The 22,092-nt window shown below is 37.0% G+C and overlaps 5 protein-coding genes across 5 annotated transcripts; all 5 read right to left on the bottom strand.

The window, feature by feature from the left end:
• Nucleotides 1-1,414: 1,414 nt before the first annotated feature.
• LOC138879533 (uncharacterized) lies at nucleotides 1,415-2,209 on the bottom strand. The gene has a single exon (XM_070159149.1). It carries the CDS (start codon nucleotides 2,207-2,209, stop codon nucleotides 1,415-1,417), a length of 795 nt encoding a protein of 264 aa, XP_070015250.1.
• Nucleotides 2,210-2,698: 489 nt separating this feature from the next.
• LOC138879534 (uncharacterized) lies at nucleotides 2,699-3,232 on the bottom strand. Its single transcript, XM_070159150.1, has one exon. The coding sequence runs from the start codon at nucleotides 3,230-3,232 to the stop codon at nucleotides 2,699-2,701; it is 534 nt and encodes a 177-aa protein (XP_070015251.1).
• Nucleotides 3,233-7,636: 4,404 nt separating this feature from the next.
• Nucleotides 7,637-12,116, bottom strand: LOC104239787 (proteasome subunit alpha type-1-A-like). Its single transcript, XM_009794504.2, has 2 exons — nucleotides 11,643-12,116; nucleotides 7,637-8,300 (listed from the first exon to the last, which is right to left on the bottom strand). Exons 1-2 carry the CDS (start codon nucleotides 11,991-11,993, stop codon nucleotides 7,830-7,832), a joined length of 822 nt encoding a protein of 273 aa, XP_009792806.1. The 5' UTR covers nucleotides 11,994-12,116; the 3' UTR covers nucleotides 7,637-7,829.
• Nucleotides 12,117-12,984: 868 nt separating this feature from the next.
• On the bottom strand, nucleotides 12,985-18,211 carry LOC104239786 (ornithine transcarbamylase, chloroplastic-like). Its single transcript, XM_009794503.2, has 5 exons — nucleotides 17,903-18,211; nucleotides 15,595-15,929; nucleotides 14,861-14,992; nucleotides 14,244-14,519; nucleotides 12,985-13,397 (listed from the first exon to the last, which is right to left on the bottom strand). Exons 1-5 carry the CDS (start codon nucleotides 18,114-18,116, stop codon nucleotides 13,215-13,217), a joined length of 1,140 nt encoding a protein of 379 aa, XP_009792805.1. The 5' UTR covers nucleotides 18,117-18,211; the 3' UTR covers nucleotides 12,985-13,214.
• Nucleotides 18,212-20,435: 2,224 nt separating this feature from the next.
• LOC138879535 (uncharacterized) lies at nucleotides 20,436-20,966 on the bottom strand. The gene has a single exon (XM_070159151.1). The coding sequence runs from the start codon at nucleotides 20,964-20,966 to the stop codon at nucleotides 20,436-20,438; it is 531 nt and encodes a 176-aa protein (XP_070015252.1).
• Nucleotides 20,967-22,092: the final 1,126 nt, after the last annotated feature.

Consider the following 22,092-nt stretch of genomic DNA (forward strand, 5'->3'; position numbering starts at 1 on the left):
CAGACATTTAGCCACATGATCTGCTACTTGCTTCTTCATGCCTTTCCACCAATACAACTCTTTCAAGTCCAGATACATTTTGGTAGCACCTGGGTGGATAGAGTACCTCGAGCTGTGAGCTTCTTCTATTATGGCCTTTCTAAGACCATCTACATCAGGCACACATAACCGATCATTCAACTTCAAAATTCTGTCACTTCGTAGAGTGAAAGCAGTTATTTCTTTGTTTCTAACTCCTTCACTAAGTACGGATCTTCGTCTTGCTTAGCCTTAACATGCACAACAAGGGAGGATTGAGCTAAGGCATAAGCAGTTATACCTCCTTCTTCGGTCTCATCCAATCTAATTCCATCATTTGCTAGTTTTTGAATTTCTCGACCCAAAGATCACCTTTGTACTGCAAGATGGGTCAAGACACCCATTGAGTTCCTACTAAGTGCATTTTCTACCACATTAGCTTTGCACAGGTGATAAAGGATATTGATGTCATAATCTTTCAATAGCTCGAGCCACCTTCTCTGTCTCAAATTTAATTCTTTTTGCTTGAAAATGTACTAGAGGCTATTGTGATATGTGAACACTTCAGAATACTCGCCATAAAGGTAGTGCCACCTTATCTTTAACGTAAACACCACTACTGCAAGTTCCAAGTCGTGTGTGGGATAATTCTTTTCATGATTCTTTAACTGCTTGGAAGCATAAGCAATAACTTTTTCATTTTGCATAAGAACACAACCGAGACCAACTCTGGAGGCATCACAATTCACTGTGAACCCACCTGAACCTGTCGGCAAGGTTAATACAAGTGCAATGGTCAGCCTCTTCTTTAACTCTTGAAAACTCTGCTCACAAGCATCTGAACACTAGAACTTAACTGCTTTCTGGGTCAACTTAGTTAGCGGAGCTACAAGTGAAGAAAACCCCTATACAAACCTTCTATAGTAGCCAGCTAACCCCAAAAAACTCTTGATTTCGGTCGGCGTTGTCGGCCTAGGCCAGTTCTTGACTGCTTCTATCTTCTGACGGTCTACTTTTATTCCTTCACTAGATACCACGTGGCCTAAGAATGCCACTGGCTGCAACCAGAACTCACATTGTAAAAATTTGGCATAAAGCTCATTCTCCTTTAAGATCTACAAGTCTATTCTGAGGTGTTCTGCATGATCTTCCTTGCTCTTAGATATAACAAAATATCATCTATAAACATGATAATAAAGGTATCAAGGAATGGCTTGAAAACTCTATTTATGAGGTCCATGAATGCAGCTAGAGCATTTGTCAATCCGAAGAACATCACTAGAAATTCATAGTGCCCGTAGCGAGTTCTAAAAGCTGCTTTAGATATATCCTATTCTCTGATTCTCAACTGATGGTACCCCGACCTCAAGTCTATTTTTGAAAAGTATTTTGCACTTTAAGGTTCATCAAATAAATCATCAATTCTTGGCAGTGGGTACTTGTTCTTAATGGTAACTTCATTCAACTGCCGATAGTCGACGCATATTCTGAGAGACCCATCTTTCTTCTTGACAAACAGGACCGGGGCACCCCACAGTGAAACACTCGACCTGATGAAGCCCTTGTCAAGAAGGTCTTTCAACTGTTCTCTCAACTCATTAAGTTCTGTTGGAGCCATCCTATAAGGAGGTATAGATATGGGCTGAGTGCCTGGCATGAGATCAATGCCAAAGTCTATGATTCTTTCAGGAGGAAGTTCGAGAAGGTCATCTGGGAAAACTTTTGGAAATTCTCTAACAATTGGCATTGACTCAAGAGCTGGTGGTTTTGATTCTAGATTAATGATATGAGCCAAATAGGCGAGACACCCCTTACCGATCATTCGTGGTGCCTTAAGGTAAGAAATAAACTTACCTACAAGTGATGTTGAACTACCCTTCCACTTTAAGACTTCTTCATTTGAAAATTGGAACCTGGCTATCTTGGCATGACAATCTAACATGGCATAGCAGGAAGATAACCAATCCATACCCATGATCACATTGAAATCTACCATTTCTAACTCTATGAGTTCGGCTTTGGTGTTGCGACCTTGAACTGAAACTATACAACCTCTATAGACTTTTGTGACTTTCACTGACTCGCCAACTAGAGTAGATACTAGGAATGGCTCACTAAGTTGTTCCGGTTCTAGCCCGAGGTTAATTGAAAAGTATGGAGTCACATATGAAAACGTTGAACCATGATCCATTATGGCATAAGCATTATGTGAACAAACTAGAAGTATACATGTAATAACTTCTATAGATGCCTCTGCACTCTGACGATCAAGTGTGGCAAACAAATGGGGTTGTCCCTCTTCTTGAGTAACCCGATCTGCACCTCTACCTGCCCCATGCCCGATCTGATTATGAGACCCACGAGCCTTAGGTGGTGCAACTGCAATAGTTGAGGAACTAGAAGGACGAGTTGATCCCCCACTGAAATTACGTCACAACTTTGGGCAGTTGGCCTTTATATGACCAATGTCTCCACAATGATAGCAACCATGAAACCCGAGCATGCACTGACCTGAATGTTGTCGCTTAGATGTTCCACAAAGACCTTGTTATTGTGAATGTTGCTCAACATGACTCTGGCTATGTGAGGATGATGTCCTAAAATTTTGATTCTGCCGAGACTGGTTTCCATAACTCTGAGTACGTCTGAAGGAAGACCCACCACCTAACTGATGACTAGACTAAGCTGGTGCTAATGACTCCTTATTAGAGGAATCCCTTCCACCTCCGTTGGATGTACCATTAAACCTGACCGTTGTCCGGGCTTTCTTGTTATGCTCTTTTTCTTCTCTCCTATGTTGTCTGTCTTTTTCTAAGTGCTTGGCAAATCCCACAACAGAGGAGAAGGCTGTCATCCCTACCACTGCAGCTGATGTCTTATCCTTAATATGGTAAGCTAAACCACCAACAAACCTGCGAATCTTTACTTTTTCTGTCTTAACCATGTGAGGAGCATGCTTAGCTAACCTTATGAATTCTATATAGTACTCTTGCACACTTTTATTCCCTTGCTTGAGTTGTTCGAACTCTGTAGCCTTAGCTTCCCTATCCTCTTCTGGGTTAAAGTTAGCCATGAAGGCCTCTTCAAATTCTTCCCAAGTAGGCGGACCATTATCTTCATCTCTTTCCTTTTCCCACATTTCAAACCAAGCGCCAGCCACATCTCTAAGCTGGTAAGCAGCCAGCTCCACAGCTTCATCATCTAATGCTTTCATCACTCGGAGGGCTTTCTTGACACCCTCCAGCTATAACATTGGATCTTCATCAACTATAGAACCATGGAACACTGGAGGACTCAACTTCAAAAATTCATTCACTCTTGAGGACTCAGAATTGTTCTGTCTATTTGATTGAGGTGGAATCTCATCTCTTCTCTCGTTCTGGTTGGCCATTAAGGCCTTAAACATCTCCATAGCACTGTAGACAACATTAAAGATCTGACCCACCTCGGGAGATATAGTTGCCTGAGCCGGAGCTGCCGTTAGGGGCGGCACTGGATCCTGAGGTACTGGATCACCATGCTCCACCCTTTCTTCATGTTCAACCGGGGGTACTTGAACACCCTTTGTGGATTTACCTTTCCTTTTCTGAGTTGGAGCCTTTTTAGTTCTGCCTTGAGCCACAATAGTAGCAATAGTTTCTTGAGCTGCATCCTGTGTGTCGGTGTCAGAGTTGCGAGTACGAGCCATTTCTGCGAGTTTTAGAGAAATGAATACATTAGATAATTTGTTTAGAGGTAGGATCTACTGCACGATCTAAAGTATGAAAAATGAGACTTTTTCTAAATGCTTGTAGCCTCCTGTTTATAAGTATGGCGCGCTTCATACCCATAAACAAGACTCTACTAACACGGCTTCATATACCCCTAGGACTCCATAAACCTGAGGCTCTGATACCAAGTTTGTCATGACCCATTTTCCGAACAAGCCGGGACTGGCACTCAATCACTAAACATGACCGAGCAAACCATCTCTACTTATCAAATCTATTATAACTCCAAACCTTATATGCAACAAGGCAATACTCTAACCAAATACTTTTAATTAATTTAAATATTTAAATAAATCAACTCCAAAACTTTATTCATAGAAACTACTGAATTACTGCTAAGTTATTATCAAAAACATCTGAATCTTAGCCCATCGGCTATGTCTATGAAGCCTCTACTGATAAATTGACGCACTGCTCAATACATGAGATTTCCTGGCCAGTTCTCTAAGTAAATAAAGAAATAGCTAAATAAAAATGACTCTAAGGAATACTCCACGAACAACAGCGGAGCTCACCAATAGCACTGGAAGAGAAGGAAATCCTAACTCGTAGCTTGCTCGCCTGCAAAATCGGTTCCTACAATGTACCATAGACCAACGTAGGTTCCCAAAAGAGAACGTCAGTACATCCATTGTACTCAGTGAGTCTCAACAACAGGGGACGAAACTTTAATACAATACACATTACGAGCAAGGAATCTAAATGCATAGAAAACATAAAGCCTCTAAGAACAATTCTAAAATAATTGCATAATAGCAGTTTATGAATATTCTAAAAGAAATTCTTTTCTTTTTTTCTTAAAAAAATTACTTCTCTTTATACTTTGGGAGTTCCAACTATCCTGACTTAATTCTGTCTCAGTCACCATATGATCGGCACGGGTTCGATCCCAACCTAATCGAATAGGCCCAATCCACGAGGTGCCACTCGTTTCATGGTTCTCAGCTCTCATGTACCATACCTTAGCATGGCCAAGTAAATTCTCAGCAACGAAACCCTCGGCTCGTGTGCTCCCTACTTTGGCACAAGTAGTTTTAGCAAGTTAACGCCTTAGTCAGGACCCTCGGCCTGGACGATGACCCCTTCTCAGAATAAAGGATACTCCCAAAAATCTTTTCTTTCTAAAACTTCTTCTTGTAACTTTTCAAGTCTAAATCTTTTCTTTTTGGAACATCATGTACATGCTCATGCTGGTATCCTTAAATGTAAAGCATGGCATAAGAATGAAATAAATATCTAAAAGTATTTCTAAAGATTCTTGCTCCTTCATAAATTTTCAACATGAAAATAGCATATAAGAATAACACAAAAATCTGAAAATTTATGCACATATATCAGAATAATCATCTAAACTTTTGCTAGAACAATTCTAAGTTAATAGGTACTCACTCGTTCCAATTAAGTAATTATAAACTCTTTTAAGCAATTCATCAAACACCTTGTATGCGTGCTTTTGTGAGTTAAACCACTTTAGTAAAGGGTTGTATTAACTCACCTCAAAACTTTTCGAGCCAATACGTAGGCCCCAGTCCAATTGACACCAGCCAAACAATCGATTCTACAACAATCAGTGCGTTTTAATTAATTTTAAAGTTTCGCACCTAAACACAGAACTTTACTGTTGATATAGAGAAAGAAGGGAATTAACTATTCAAGTCTTACCTATTACTACTTAGGATAATTGACAATAGGGAATTTTATATACCTAAATTCACGAATAAGTGATTTGTAAAGAACCCTAGATTTTTTTTCGTTGAATGAGTCGCTGCCTCTATTTCGTAGCGCTCTGTTTCAGTTTATCGTGTAAGACTTCTTAGCCTTATGCTGAATGCACGTTTTAGCTTTTTTGTTCTGTTAAGGTTTTTTAGCCTTTAGGCTTTTTGTTTGTTTTGTTTTGTTTTGTTTAAGGCTTTTTAGCCTTCAGGCTTTTTGTTTGTTTTGTTTTGTTTTGTTTAAGGCTTTGCCTTTTGCCTTCCCACTTTATGGGTTTTAGGCTTTTCCTTTCTCTTTTTTTTTTTAACTTAATTAGTAATTAATGATACTCATTCTTTGTAATTAGTAATATTAACAATTTTAATATTTCCTAATTGTATATCCAATTATTTAAGTGTGTCTGTATATATATATAATATATTATTTATTTATTTTTCATTATAGGTAAGAAAAAAATAATAATAATAATTTAGTACTATAATTAGCGTGTCTTGAAACTTTTATAAATTTGAGGAGTGTTACAATATATTCATCAAAAGTACTAATATTATCAAGCTATTTATGATGTTAATTTTCCACTCTCATGCCCAAAATAAGAAACCTAACCTTTGCTATAAAGTTCCAGTCATTCTGAAAGTGTAAACACTTGTATGTTTGTATAGTTGAGTTGTTTGGATTATCAAAGAAGAAATGGAATATCCCATTATAGACAAGTTGTTTGGGGATCTTTTCATACTCTCTCTCAAATTTCAAAGGTAATAATATTCTGCAACAGGAATGCTATGGAATAAAGCCCCACTAAAATTTGTCTGGTTTTGCTTACAAATGCCTCTTCCCTATGATTGGTACGTACGTAATCATGGAGGATATTTTAGCCTTTATGAAAGTGTGAAGCCAAAGGGTCTCATTTTACTCTAAGTTAGGGGAAAACAAAAGAAGATATATATCTAGTGGTTGAATCATATGGAAAGAAGATTTTTATGGGTGAATGATGTAAAGGTTCCAAAAGATAAGGAGAAAGATGCATTAGGCCTTGTGAACTTCCCATTGTTGAATTGTGTAACTTGACTAGTCAAGTAAACACATCACATTCAGGTTTAAGGTCCTGTTAATTAGGACCAGTTTTGTGAAGTATCTATCTTTCTGAAAATGAAATACTTTCATTGGTTGAATGTTTGCTTTCTGAAAGCCTCTCATAATTATCAAAAAGGGATAAATTTTCCCCTTTTAGACAACTTGCTTCGAGATTCTTTAATACTACTGGAGTGGAGGGTCCTTATTCTCAAATTTATAGTGGGTAATATTCTGCAAAATTTGCAGTAGGAATCTATGTAGGTATAGAGCAAAAACAGTCTGATATGTAAGAACATAGGAATTCAGGTTCCAGCCCCACTTTTCTCCCTATAACCCATCTTCTTTAGCTCACTGCTCCTCTTTCCAATGATTGGTAAACATTGAGAATCTTTTTTACTAACAATGGTGCACCTCGACTATTTCATGACACCTACTACCTCCTACTAGTACATGTATTGGATTATGGAGCTGTGAAGTCAAAGATTGTCAAAAGTATTTAGGAACAGAAGAAGTTAAGGTCCTTTTTTCTCTTGAAGTTCCTTGATAGACTCAGGTGTAAAATACTAACATTTCAACCATACACAACCTAAATTCAGGAGGAGAGTCTGCCTAATTCTTTTGTCCTCCGCTTAAGATATTTTTTTGCCAAAAAGGATATATTTTAAATTGGAGCTTTTTCCAATCATTTGCGCGAATATCAATCTTGCCTAGACGACTTTGGTGACTTCTCAGAAGTCAAAAGAGGTAAACCTTTGCCCAGTCATGTTCCAGTAAAAGTGCAACTACACAAAAGATGGATGGCATCTCTGTCTTTGAATAAAGGGAAAAGCATTAGTTCAAAAGATGTTTAGTGGCAAGGACGGCTCCATATTGAACGCAAAGGAAATGCACCATCTTCATCTCCAGTTATGTACGTAATATTTAAAATTCCACAAGTTGTGGAACATATCTCCAAAAGTTGTAGAACAGTGATTTAAAATCCTGAATTACGCTTGTCTAGCATGGACAACCCAGGCACAAAGTAAAATTTGGGCCCCAATGAAGCATCGTAACAACTGATGAAATTCCAATATGTTGTACAATTATGATGAAGATCGGAGAAAGTTTAAATGTTTCGGCAAAAGAAATATTCATAATTGCATAACAAAAAAGTCCAACCACAAAATATGGTCCACTGCCAAAGGAAACCTCAATATTCTAACTAGAAACTTTTGCATATGGAAGGAATAACATCCAAAGGAGAACATAATGTCATCATATATCCATTGGTGCAGCACCTTCATCAGTAGGGGCGCCCGCTTCAGGTACTGCTGATTCGGCATCAGCAGCTGCATCTGTGCTTGCAGCGGGAGCTTCTTCACCAGCTAACTCAAATTCATTGATTAATCCTTGAATAGTATCTTTATCCAACATATGGAAAGGCTCTCCTATACCTAGCACAGCAACAGTACAGTTCGTGCTAGTCAGCTTTTCTCCTTGCAAAGTCTCCCTCAATGCAAAAAGTGCATCCTTAAGCAGACTTCCTCGTGAAGAATCCGTGAAACTCCCGTACCTACGCTCCAAGTATGTTTTTGCAGCTTGTGACCGAGATCCAATGGCAAAAGCTTGATATTCAAAGTAGTTACCACTAGGGCAATTGTAATAGAGGTGAGCGCCAGATTCATCTAGCCCACCTACAAGCAGGCCAACACCATAAGGTCGTTTCCAGGATCGTTGGGTACAAACCTGCCACCAAAAAGATGTCCAGAGACTATAGACATATAAGAAGCATCAACCTTTTGAAATCAGATAGTTCCGTATATCAAGTAGCAGCATAAGTATGTCTGATTGAGGAGGCAAAGGATGTAATTTCTTTAACTGATACTTGGGCATCGAAGCACTAAAGCAGTTTTTTTTTTCCTTTCATTTTTGAAGTTTTTTGTTTGGGGGGAGGGGGGGACTTAATAGCTCCTCTAGGGTGCTATGCTGATTGCTAAAAATTTAATTATGAAAAAAGAGTATACTCATTAGTTGGTTCTTGCTGTTTTAGGAAAACATGGGAGGGCCTTAATCATCTTCTGAAAAATAGCAAAGTGATGTCAATTGTATGGAATATCGGAATGTGATGCTGAACATTTTAAATAGGCTTTTGGGTTTAGAAACAAAGGAGTAGAAAAGGAACAACACCAGGGGATGGAGTGTTATCCGCCAAGCTGTAGACTGGACGGAGGGAGAGGAACTCAGGAGCTTTGGGCAAAGAAAAAACATTATCCAAACATAAATGACTTGTTTATTGAAATGCAAATACCTATTGTGCCTTTCATTTATTTTAGTTGAACTTGAACATCAGGCATCCATCATTGTATGGCACTGTATGGCATTTGTAGAGAATTGTATATCTCTTGTATATGGGAACCCCTTTTTCTTAGAAGAACATATCAGCTACTTTAAAAAACCACTTACTTAATGTACTAGTCTTCCCCTTGAACCAGTCTTGAACCCTTGAGCTAGTGGAAGACTTTGAAGCCAATAAGCATTAAATCAACCACAACCACTAAACTCAACGAAGGCTAAGTCATTTACTTGGTGTAGTACTAGTACTAAATTTCAAACGATTAAGTTGCACTAGCCATGTCTACAAAAAGTTTTAGATCAATATCCACTAGGACATAAAAAAGAACACAAAAGTAATCCTTGTGTTTCATTCAAGACCTAGGGCTTTGGCAGACCTTAGGCACGTGCTACTGCTAGGCTACCGACCACATCCAGGTATCAGTTGAACCAAAAGTAGCTCTTTGGTCGAGTCGACCAAATTTCTTCTATGGAACAGAACCTCTCCAATATAATGTTCCTTTTACACTAAAGGAAGGCTTTTAAAACATACCATATTACACAAAAGCTACAAGGACCCATTTTACTCCTATGTATACAACTTCTTTCTATTATGTATTAGAAACCTAAAGTAATATGTGCAATCGTAACTTCTCGTCATAGGCTAAGCAAAATTCACATTTGAACTCCTCTTAATATACTAAATGTTATCAAACCTCCAATTGGCAAATTGATGCAACTTATTACAATTGATTACTAAATATTATCAAACCTCCACTAGGTAACTTTTATGTAACCTACTCCAAATTAGTAAACAGAAGAGTGTGACTATAACAGACTTACACATGCAAGGCACATCATCAATGACTTAACGAAAAGGGTAGTATCAATTGAAGTGCCTTGAGTTTCCAACACTTGCAAAGACACACTCTCAAGCTTTAATAGTTATGGGAACACCCCTTATGCACTTTGTCCAAAAATATATTATTACAAATGTCCTACTAAACACTGAGAGGCTAAATATTAGTCGGTGTTTTCTTTTACTATGCATGTATGTGTCGCCCTTACCCCTATGGGATATTTATATAATTAAATTTTATTTTTTGATAAGATAAGTAAATATACAATTAGAAATTTGAGAGGGTTTTCGAAAAATTTCAGATCCTCAGTAATATGTGAAATAATTCTAAAGAAGCCGGCTTGCATCCCAGTCACCAATATATTCAGAGAAACAAGGCTCATCTTTACATATATATTCAGAGAAACAAAATAGAACACACACAAAAATGAAATGTTATGATATGAGTAAGAGATCTTGCAGATATCCCTATTACCCCGAATATTACAGATTTTGCTAGTTAAGAATTTGAGTAAAAGTCGAGGTGTGAGGGCATCTCCAACTTTTACCCCATTTTGGTCCCCAACCAAATTTCCCCATTTTGTGGACAACTAACTCCAACCATTCCCCCATTTTTTCTCCAAACTTTTTTATATTCTTCCCTCTCTTCTATATTATATTATTATCATTCATTTCAATTTCATTTTTTAATTTTCATTAAACAAATTCCATCTTTTATTTTTATTAATTTGTAATTTCTATTAAAACAATTCCATAAAATTTTAAATAATATAATTTGTAAACAATTATTATATATTAACTAATAATTGCCTTATCTTTTACTAAGAAACTAATCTAAATAGAAGTCCTTCTTTCTCAAAGTCAACTTTCTCCCTTCTTGCTTTAGTGAAATAAGGGGCGCTAACGCGACCTTCCTTATAAAAGTGAAATCATTGCGATACAAGATTAATTAAATACATATTACATAACGATAAAATTCATTCGAAATACTACATAAATATTCAACTTCAACCTCTAGTATTCTCCCATAAATGATCTATTAATGCATTATGAAGTACAAAATGAGCATCTTTGTCCTCAATTCTTCTATGTGCAAAATGATCATCTTTGAGATAATTATATATTTTTTGGACAATTATAACTTATAATAAAATTAACTTACAATGTTACATAAAAATAATAAATACATGAAAATTAATTTATCAAAATTATACACCAAAGTTAAAGATGTTAAATTAATATTATAAAGACATTATATAAACAAAATTAGGTATATATAAAGATATAAATTAAAAGATTAAATAATAAAATAATAATAATAAAGTGATGAATAGTAAGGGGGAGATGAATAATGTGCCCCATATTAGAGGGAACACTATTCATCCCCCATTTTGGGGACAAAATGGGGGAGGGTTGGAGCTAAATTACCCCAAAAATTGCCTCCATTATGGGGAATGGGGGTAAGGTTGGAGATGGCCTGAGGCTATGGTAAGTTGTTGTGGCCTACAACAAAACTCTGAAGGGTGCAGTTGAAAGTTTACACAGCACTACCTTGTCCAAATCCTCTAAACAAGAAAATAAGGATTTCCTTTACCTGGTTGGTACACCACCTAATAGGTGTACAAGTGGTAAGAAATAAGCGAACGGCCGAGAAAAGGAGTATTCCTCAGGGATTTTAGTTTCAGATTCCAGCTGGAAAAAATGCATTTCATTTCACTCAATACAAATCTATGGATGGAGAAACCAAATCGAACACCCAAACTAAAACCCTAACCCCTTAATTTCCACAATCCAAATACAAAAATTCAATTCATCAACAAACAACAATAGCGCGCAGACACACACACAAAACATTATAACAAACACAATTCTAAGGGTTTTGATAAAATATTTCGTACCTGAGCTTTATCAGCGAGCTGAACGACAAGTCGACCAACAGGCAACGGCGATTCATAAGAATAACTATAATTAATACATTCCGAACGCATATACCGAGAAAGTACACGACCGTCGGCGGTGAGTCCGGCGATGGCAACACCGATATGGTCATCAACTTTGAAGATCTTCTTCTGGTGAGATGAAAGTTCAGAATTAGCCTTGTTAACGCACGCGAGAATGACGTGACTCTTCGATCGAAGTCCTATTGCTGCTGATCCTTGTTTAACTGCTTCCATTGCATACTCTACTTGAAATAGCCTTCCCGCCGGCGACCATGTTGTTACGTCGGTGTCGTACTGGTTCCTGAACATCTTCACGCGCTGAGAATGTTGAGTGATTCACACTCTACCCTCTGAAATGGTTTACTTTGTGCTTATGGATTTTGGTTTTCTTTTTGTTCAAGGCAAAGTGGGTGAAGAAAGAGGTTATCGCTGCTACTCTTTCTTCACTGTCAGTCAAAGTAGCTCGGTCTTGGGCCGAAACAGTTACGGCCCAGTCTATTAAGCTGATTAGTATAACACAATGTAGCCACTTTGATGGCTGCTGTTGAAAATATAGCCACAATTTGCAAAATGTGTAGATTTTAATCTCTCTTTGTTGCTGCGCTTATTCAGAGTTTTATTTGCGCTGGTGTTTTTTTCAGTCCAGTTAGATTTTACTCTTTCACCTGCAAGTGCCAAACGAGACCAAGCTAGGATATGTTACTGAATAGAGTCGTGAACATACAACCTGGAAAAAGTCACAAGACTCATTTTGATGTAAAACAAATCCACAAAAATACCGTCTTTATCCATGTGATAATGTTGAATCACAGTATGTCTCTTTGCTAAATGAACCGCAAGCCTCATGGAATAACTTAAACTCGGAAGAGTGGTAAATAGTAAATGATTACATTGCCATGAGCTGCTGCTCCAACCTGTGCTATATCAATAATCACAACTTCGAAAGGATGAGAAAAGCTCCAAGTATTTCCTTAATTTTTGCCCGGTATATACATGATCTATCGACAATCTAACAAGGACACAAGTTAATGATTCCTTAGTTTGAAAATCAGGGCAAAATGATTATAATTCTAGAAGATGTGAATTAAAGAAAATATGCAAATGATGTATCTACCGTGCAAGCATGTTATCACCAACGTCATACGATAAAGTTAGCAAAGAAGACCATTCCCTAATTCAAGAGATCCAGAGCTTTGGTTTGTTGGGTCTAAAATGGCAATTGCCACAAGATGCGAAGGTTATCTTGGAACATCCATTTTAACAGTTAAGACATGGTATTAACCAATGCCTTGGAACCAACTTGGGACCGCATTTCCTGTGGGGACTTGCTTACATACAAAATAACAATATCGTAACATGGCAAAATAATATTTTCAGCATGAGTCAATTAATCCTAGAACACGTTGAGCTATATGCACAGAGATAGTCTCTACGTTCTTAAAATGCTCCAAAATGGTTTAAGGAGAACAGAGTGAGGATTTGCTTTTTGGTCCTAACAAGGCTCTCTTCGTTAGGTCAAAAAGAGGGCATTTACAAACCAAGAACATGAAGCATAATTGCATTTTGCGCATGCATGCGGTTCTCAGCTTGGGGGAATACAATGGAGTTTGGTGCTTCAATAACGCCATCAGTAACTTCAACTCCTCTTTCTGCTGGCAAACAGTGCATGAAATACGCTTTTTGTCCAGCTAGTTTCATCAGTTCTTCATCCACCTGTAGAGAAATAATAATACATAATGTCAAGCATGTGCTGCAGCGTTGGTGTGGAATCGATAAATGCTTCTGAATGTAGGGGAGTACAAGTTTATTTTGACAAGTTAGGCAGAGTTCAAGTTTGTTTCGATAATATAAAACAATGGATTGAGATTATTGTTTGCTTTTGATTCTTCTCAAGTTGTATATCAGAACTAGAGAGGGTATCGCACTAACCCGAAAACAGGAAATATAGCCATCTTAAACCATTTCTAAGAATTGGCAGAAATTGCAGAACTTAATTGACTGTGAAGCAAGCCACAGTAAAATATCAGAGTGATGCTTTTCAACTATCTATTACCCAAGTATCACTTGCTAGCGAACCCTCCCTTAACTATATGTTGCAACCTTGGTTTTTCATATTAAAAGAAATATGATTCAGGTCTCTACCTTTCCACTAATATGAAAGTCTAATCGCACACAAAGAAGTTAATGCACAAGCAGTGCCTACACAGTGAGCACCGCCCCATTAAAGTTCCAGAAAGTTTGGATAACTCCCCAACCACCCCAACAGTAAAGGATAAACTGGCTCCTACAAACCTGGATCCCAGTGGTCAGAAATGTTAAATAGAAAACCATTTGGAGCAGTTCATTAACTCCCCGCATAATATTTTCATAAACCCTCAATAAAGTCAACCTTGCTTCAATAGCTTGATAGCCATAGCAAGACGTATTTTTAGAAACCTACTAAATTGCCAATGTATTGAGCTCTCTGCCAAGCTATTTCGTGTTAGGTTGAAATAGGTATTTAATTCTCCTACTTGCACAAGCTGACTAGATCATAAGAGCCATTTCTCATGCTCCTACCTGGAATCCTTGAAAGACTTGACGGCGATGTGCAGCTTCTTCCTTTTGTCCCATGCTGGCCCAGACATCTGCATAGACAACATCAGCACCTCTAACAGCCTCCTTAGGATCATTAGTTATCTCGATTTTGCTGACTCCAGCCTGTCGTGCTTTCTCAACTGTTTCCTGATCAGGTTCAAAACCTTTCGGGCAGGCACAAACAAAGTGGAAAGGTATCACTGACGCCAACAGCAGCCAGGAATGCACTATGTTATTTCCATCTCCAACATAGACGACCTGGAAGCAGCCACCACTAGGTTATTGAAATCAAATTACCAATACAACAAAACATGTTTGAGATTATTTAAAAGAAATCTGAGATATTTTGAGGTGTTTCACTTCCACATCCACCCTCAAGGTTAGATGTATACTGAATCCCTTTTGTTGGTAAGAACAATGTAGACAATATAGATCACTTTTTGGATTTTCTATGCTCATTGTGTTCTATTTAGAAGTGGAAGGTGAGAATATATAAAGGAGCTGTAATGCCTCTTGATTGAGATGTACTCTTTTGCATCTTCTGGGTGCATATAAATAAAACGTAATTGCTTCATCAAGAAAACTAAAAAAGAGCTAACCTTAGTTCCTTCCAGCTGACCGACATGTTCGATCATTGTAAGGGCATCAGCCATAATTTGACAAGGATGGTTATAGTCTGTGAGGCCATTGATCACAGGCACAGTTGCATATTTAGCTAGATCAAGAATGTCCTGCAAAACACATGAAATACAATTGATACCAATATTTGATTTGCAGTGGGAATGAAAGAAAGGGGGGAGATTTTCCTAAACTCCGTGGACAGATAACTTGGTCCACATTTCTAATTAAGCAATGCCTAAAGAATATTCAGACATGAACAGCTATACACTCAATTAACTTGCTGAGAAAAGCACAGCAACATCATCAAATTGTCATATCTGTAAGCTGCAGTAATAAAACTAGGTTCAAGAGCATCTTGATGGTTTGCGTCATTGTTGTCAGGAGATGTGAAAAGAAAAGACAGTTTGATGTCTTTGGAGCCAAATGCCATCAGAGATTTAATCATAACAAAATTTGTAGGACCATCAAATATAAATGGGCCTTCTCTTTACGCCGTCCCCTACTTCCTCCTAGCTGCCCCCAGGGAACATGAAGAAAATATTTGTTTCAACTATTATATGGAGTTGCCAAGAGCGGCTTTAATTAAAGATGCAAAAATGCAGACTTGACAGCTGTAACGCTACAACAAATATCTGTTATGCAATGCTTCTTATAAGCCTTAATTCTTACCAAGCACCAGGAAAAAGTCACAACAGAAAACTCACCAGCATACCTGATGAGCAAAAACTCTCGCCATAATTATGTCATTATAGCGAGAAAGAACACGAGCAACATCACGAGTTTCTTCCCGCTTACCCATCTGTATGTCATCTGGTCCCAAATATATCGCATGGCCTCCAAGCAAGTAAAACCCTGTCTCGAAAGAAACCCGTGTCCTCATGGAAGGCTTGGCAAAAATCATTGCCATAGTTTTACCCGTGAATGGGAGATATGTCCTCTCTCCCGATTTTAGCAACTCTTTAACCTCTCTGGCTCTATCCAAGATGTTCAAAATAGTGGCTTTGTCAAAATCGCTGATGTGTAGAAAGTCCTTCTGATTGGCAGTTGCTGGAATAGAAAACTTAGAAGACATGTTAAAAATATCCATCTTCAACAGACTATGATAAGAACTTGTACTTAACACATGATTAGTAAGCATGTTCAGATCACATCTACCCCATCTTTAATCCAAACACAAGGATTAAACCATCAGCAGACATGCTCTTTTGACAAATTTGCATTTTTGCTCTGAGAAGCTTTACATCACTTTTCTTAGCATTCATGTTCTATATACTGTAGAAGATTACATGTTGGTTCTCCAAATTCATATGTTATTTACACTTTATCCTTGTCAAACCAATCTGTTTTATAAACCTCAAGTTTTTTAAATACTGGCAGATAACTCCTCAGAAACTGGCCAATCAGCCACATGTACAATAGACAATACAAATGTCCATGTAGCAAAATATTTTTCTTAACCAAATCAGTAATAACAAATTTTTAAGTACTTACTCCACAACAGAAAGACAGTTAAAACTAGAATATGTCAACAATTTTAAACAAAACATGCCTGGTTTTTGGTGATTATTTCAACTCCAGTACTAATTACTATGAAGCAACTGTAAATACCAAAAAGGTGAAAAGGCAGACGAACAAAGCGTGAGTTTGGTACAAATTAAAACGCCTCCATGGAATTATCATAGAAATGTTTTATTTTGGGAAAAAGATTATTGTTTGGACATTTTGTAGTGTTTGACTGGCTATAAAAGATTATAACTAGGTGGGTAATCTTACGGTGTAGAGGTAGCATATGACGATAGTGTTCCGGTCATCTTTCAGAGTATTAAAGATTAATACCAATGTCTAAATATTGGTTGGAGCAAGTGATGTGGCATATGAGTTGGGATGCCTTTAAAAGGAAAAACGACTTATGTACACAAGTAACAGAAGTCATTTTTTACTCTTTTGGTGGAGAATATTTCCCTTGGAGAAAACATTTTCAAAAACTCAATGTAACCAAACTCTGAAAATTGATTTAATCAACAAAAATTATTAGCGAGGAATTTATTTTGCATCTACCAAAAACACACCCAATAAGAAATGAAGTAGAAAGCATACAAGCTCAATCAGGTTAATCATCCAATGTGCATGATAAAATTAGACTTCCTAGACCAATATATGAGGATAAGCAACAATATCCCTCTTAGACAAAGTTCCACCAGAACATGAGTTTTCGACAAGTAAATTAAATAGAGTATGATTTAAGCTATACACACTGACAATGTAAAGATTTTTTGCACTACCAATGTAATTTTACCTATGATAGTAGGTTACTTACTATTTTTACCAGGATACCAATTACTGCCAAGGGCGATACACGTGGTTTCAAGCGGTGTCACGTGACACTGCTTCAAGGGGAAAAAATCACTAAATATATGTACAAATGATAAATTAAAAGAGAAATAACAGATAATTTCCATTACAGTAACACCACTTGAACAAGTGAGGTGCTCTAGTCTGTTGTTAACACAGTTCTTTATGCTAATGTGAGTCCTGAGTTCGATTCTCTACATATTTTTAGTCTAGGCATTTTTATTACCTTTTTATTATAAAAAATTTCTTAATAATATTCTAAAGGTCTTACACACCAAATGTTTCCCCGAGTGCGTCGAAGACAAAGCTTATCCCTGAGTTTGGTGTTATAGTAAAAAAAAAAAAAAAAACATTTGTCAGCTTTTTTAAGTGACACTGCATACACAAAATACTCAGTACGCCACTGATTACTGCCCATCATAGAGATTTACAGGTAATTGCCTAATACGTGACTTGATTGTGTAAATATCCGTCATGCACAGAACTTAACTCAATTAAGTCAATGCAAAAGTATCCCTAATATTGAAATGAAATGTTCTGCGTGAGACTACGCGTTCCAAGTTAAAAATAGCCCCGGATTAAAAAATTAATGAACTAAACAATTCCAACGGCAAAAACTTCAAATTAAACACAAAAACATTTAAAAAATTCGAGGAAATGGAGCGAACCATTTGCAATGACGGAGGAAGGAGATGTAGCTGAAGAGCTGATTTGGCATGAGATGCGTTGACGAGTAGCCGTAAATGTGACCGGAAAAGGCGCGATTACGCCGGAGAAGTGCGACGATTGCTTGCCGGAGTGAGAGAGAGAAGAGACGGAGGAGAAGGAAGAGAGGGTTTCCGGTGACCGGAGAGAGGATAGCTGAGAAAAAATGGCCGCCATTGTTTTGCCGAGTAAAGCAGAGAGAGTAATTTGGTAAATTTGGAGTAGCAGAGCGTTTGTTAATGATAATAATAAACCCTACTCAAGCCTAGTTTTAAAACTATGTCAGGGAAAGAATTTGAACATTAGCTTTAATAACTATATGTTTGAAACTTGTAATTTAAAATAAATTATATAAATTTATATAATTATAAATTATCTTATTAACGGGAAGTAAAAAGTTTAAAAATTAAATTATTTTTAAATATAAAGATTATTAATCTCTTAAACAGATTAACTGGAAAAAAAATACTAGACTCCTGGCTAAGAAAGGATTAAAGTTGGATATGGCGGACGTAAAACGCTAGTTTGCGACCTCTTCTTGCTTCCCCTAGGCAGCTATCTAGAGTGATAAGTATAGACGTAGCTAAGATTTGAACCTTATGAATTTAAAATTAAAATTATTTTAATTTATTAGGTTTTAAATTAATAATTTATATATATTCATTAAATTTCTTAATATAAATATAAGATTTGAAGAAAACTATTGGATTCGACCGAACCCGCAACCTACATTGGGGCTCTGCCCCGGTGACAAGTTTGTATTATTTTGTGTTAAGAGCTTGATGAAAAATGTTTGTACTCCTTCCGTTCACTTTTACTTGGCACGTTTTGAGTTTTCACGCCCCTTAAAAATAATAAATGAAGTGCATAATTTACCATGATACCCATTTTAATTGATGCATATTTTATTGGATTTGAGAAAATAATTTGAAATGAATAATAAATACTGTGGATATAACTGGGGAAAAAATTATCTTTTCTTGATATGCGTAAAGTGACAAGCAAAAATGAAAATATTTTTTTAGTATATATGCTAAATAAAAATGAACGGAGACAGTAATAATTTAGCCAGTTGTGGTAATATTTGTGCTCAAAATTGCACTACTACGTCGAATCTTGATGGTATTGTCTCTACCAAGAATGATGATCCCAATGGAACAATTATTTTGTATAATGTTATCTAATAATAGCTTTGCTGAGTCGAGGGTCTATTAGAAATAGTTTCTCTATTCTCATAAGATAAGAGTAAGGTCTCATATACACTATCTTTTTCAGACCCCATAATGTGAGATAAAACTGGGTATATTGTTGTTATTGTTGCTATCTAATAATAAATAAAATTCTCCGTTACCAAAAAAAATAACTTTGACGCGAAGGGAATATTAAGTAAACTGAGTAGTTTCTCACTTGTCCAATTTCTTAAATCGCAAATCTAATGCTCCCTCCGTCTTATATTATCTGTCATGATTTTCTTGTACACGCCCCTTAAAAAAAATTAGTTAGAATTGGATTTTGACTACTTTACCCTTATTCATGTCTTGATATTTAATCTTTCTTCATTGAATTTTTTCTCAATTTATGTGTCATCTCCATTATTATTGATTACATTTGTGTAAAATTTGATAAAGTGCTTAAGAAAATAAGGTTGACTTATTGGTATTTGAACAAAGTTATTTATAATTAAGGTGTTTGTAGTCTTTAAGAATAATTATTATCAAGGATAAAAAAATAATTAATTTTATTTTAAACTTTTAAAATGATAAATAATTTAAGATAATAATAACTACCACTGATATATGAGAGGGAAGAAGTATGAGATAGCTTCAATTTGTACTTCCATAACAATCAAAGCAGAAAAAGAGGAGCAAAGAAGAAAGCGATACCAAAAGTAATTCCAAAATAAGATAAGATAAAAACTTACCAAAGAAAGTTCCAAACAAGATAGGATCACTTTGAAAGAGAGTGGCGCTTACCACTAAAAACTATTCTCACTTGTCAACTTTAGGAACATGACATCGACCGCTAGTTGTTTTCTAATATTGTATTTCTAAAGGAAAAATCGCGCCTTCTATTATTTTGAAAGAATTACAAGAAAATACACATGGCATCACAGCATAACAAAAAGTAACTCATATTTTAAAGTTTTATCTGATCTAACCCATATTATACATATTTTAAAAGCACTAGTGATATCAAATTGAGGTATCGAAGGCAATGTAACAGTAACTTTGAAGAAGAAATGAGAGAAAGGAAGGAAGAAGAAGAAGAAGAGATGAGCTGAAGATATAGAGAGAGGGAGATTAGAATTTCAAATTATCATTCAAAACATATGTTTTCATATTACAAATGTCTTATTTATCTAAGAAGATGAAAACGAAGTGCATAAGCTGAAAATTGAGTCCTAACTACTTTTCCCGCCAACTGAAATTCAAAACAATCAACAACAAATGTGTGAATAGGTAAATAGACTTCTTAGGTGTCATCTGAGCTGTCATCCTAGCTGGCAGCACCTGCAATGTGTGTATCAATACCCCTCCCCCCTCCCCGATGGACAACACCATTGTCCTCAAGGGTGAATGTGGGAAACCTGGTGCGTAGATCAGAGGCAAGTTCCCATGTAGCCTGGGAGGCATGCAAGTCCATCCATTTGACCAAGCGTTGGGCCACAGCTTTATTGCCCTTCTTGATTAATCTTTTGCTCAACACAGCTTCTGGTTGGGGACAACATAGGGGACTGGCTAAGTTCAAGAATGGAGGATGAACAATTTCTGTAGGTAGCTCATAGCAAAACTTGAGCTGAGAAATGTGGAATGTGGGGTGTATTTGAACCTCAAGAGGGAGCAAAAGTTTGTAAGCAACGGCTCCTACCCTTTCTATAATAGGATAGGGTCCAAAATACTTAGAAGTGAGTTTATGATAAGGAGAAATGGAGAGAGTAGACTGTCTATAGGGCTGAAGTTTAACAAAGACCCAATCTCCCACCTGGAATACCTTATCAGATATGTGGCTGTTAGCATGAGCCTGCATTTTTTGCTGAGCACGACAGAGGTGAAATTTACCCAGATGCAGCTTAAACTCTCTAACCAACATGATTTCTTCAACATTATCAACAGAAGAATCACCAGGAAGATAGGGAAGATGTATATGAGGAGGGTAACCATATAGGAGTTCGAAATGAGAGGTTTGAATAGCAAAATGGGGATTAGAGTTGTACCACCATTCTACTATGGATAAGAAAGCACCTCAATCAGCGGGGGAATCTGAGCAAAAACACCTCAAATAAGTTTATAAACACCTGTTGAGCACTTCACTCTAACCATCTGTTTGAGGATGGTAAGCAGTTGAACTCTACAGTGTGACCCCATGAGTTGACGTGAATTTCTTCCAAAAAGAGCTGATAAACATGGGATCCCTATCACTAGTAATTGAAGCAGGAAAATCATGGAGTTTGAAGATAGTATCCAAGAATACTTGAGCAAGAGTTTGGACAGTATAAGGATAAGAAATGGCAATAAAATGACCATATTTAGTGAGCCAGTCTATAATGATCCAAATAACAGTTTTTCCTTTAGACTTAGATAACCCTTCTGTGAAATCCATATTGATGTCAGTCCAAGGTAGTGAAGATATAGGTAAAGGTTGTAGCAAGGCAGAGTATGCAGAGGCGTCATATTTGTTTCTTTGATAGACATCTCACTTAGGAATGCAATCCAAGATATCCTTCCTGATTCCCTTCCAATAGAGGTAAGCCATTACCTTTCTTGTGGTGGCATCAATACCAGAATGGCTGCCTGAGGGAGTGGAGTGCCAGAAGGTGAGGATTTTGTGCCTCAAGCCAGCATCATGTCCTATGACAAGCTTGACTTTCCTCCTTGGTTAATTATTGATCCAAGAGTAGTGCTTCCGGGGTGTGTGTTGCAGGGAAGCAATAAGGCTGCTTAACTCAGGATTAGAAGTCCAGCTAGCTGTGATATCCTGCCAAAGCTCAGCTTGCATAAAAGCCACCATCAAGGAGATGAGTTCAGCACCATCAATTCTGGAAAGTGAATCTGCAGCAACATTTTCCTTTCCCTTTTTGTACTGTATTTCAAAGTCAAAAGGGAGCAACTTAGCTAGCCACCTCAATTGTGAATCAGTGTGCAACTTTTGCTCC

This window comes from Nicotiana sylvestris, chromosome 10 (genome assembly GCF_000393655.2).
Source record: "Nicotiana sylvestris chromosome 10, ASM39365v2, whole genome shotgun sequence".
In the NCBI taxonomy this organism is placed as follows: Eukaryota; Viridiplantae; Streptophyta; class Magnoliopsida; order Solanales; family Solanaceae; genus Nicotiana; species Nicotiana sylvestris.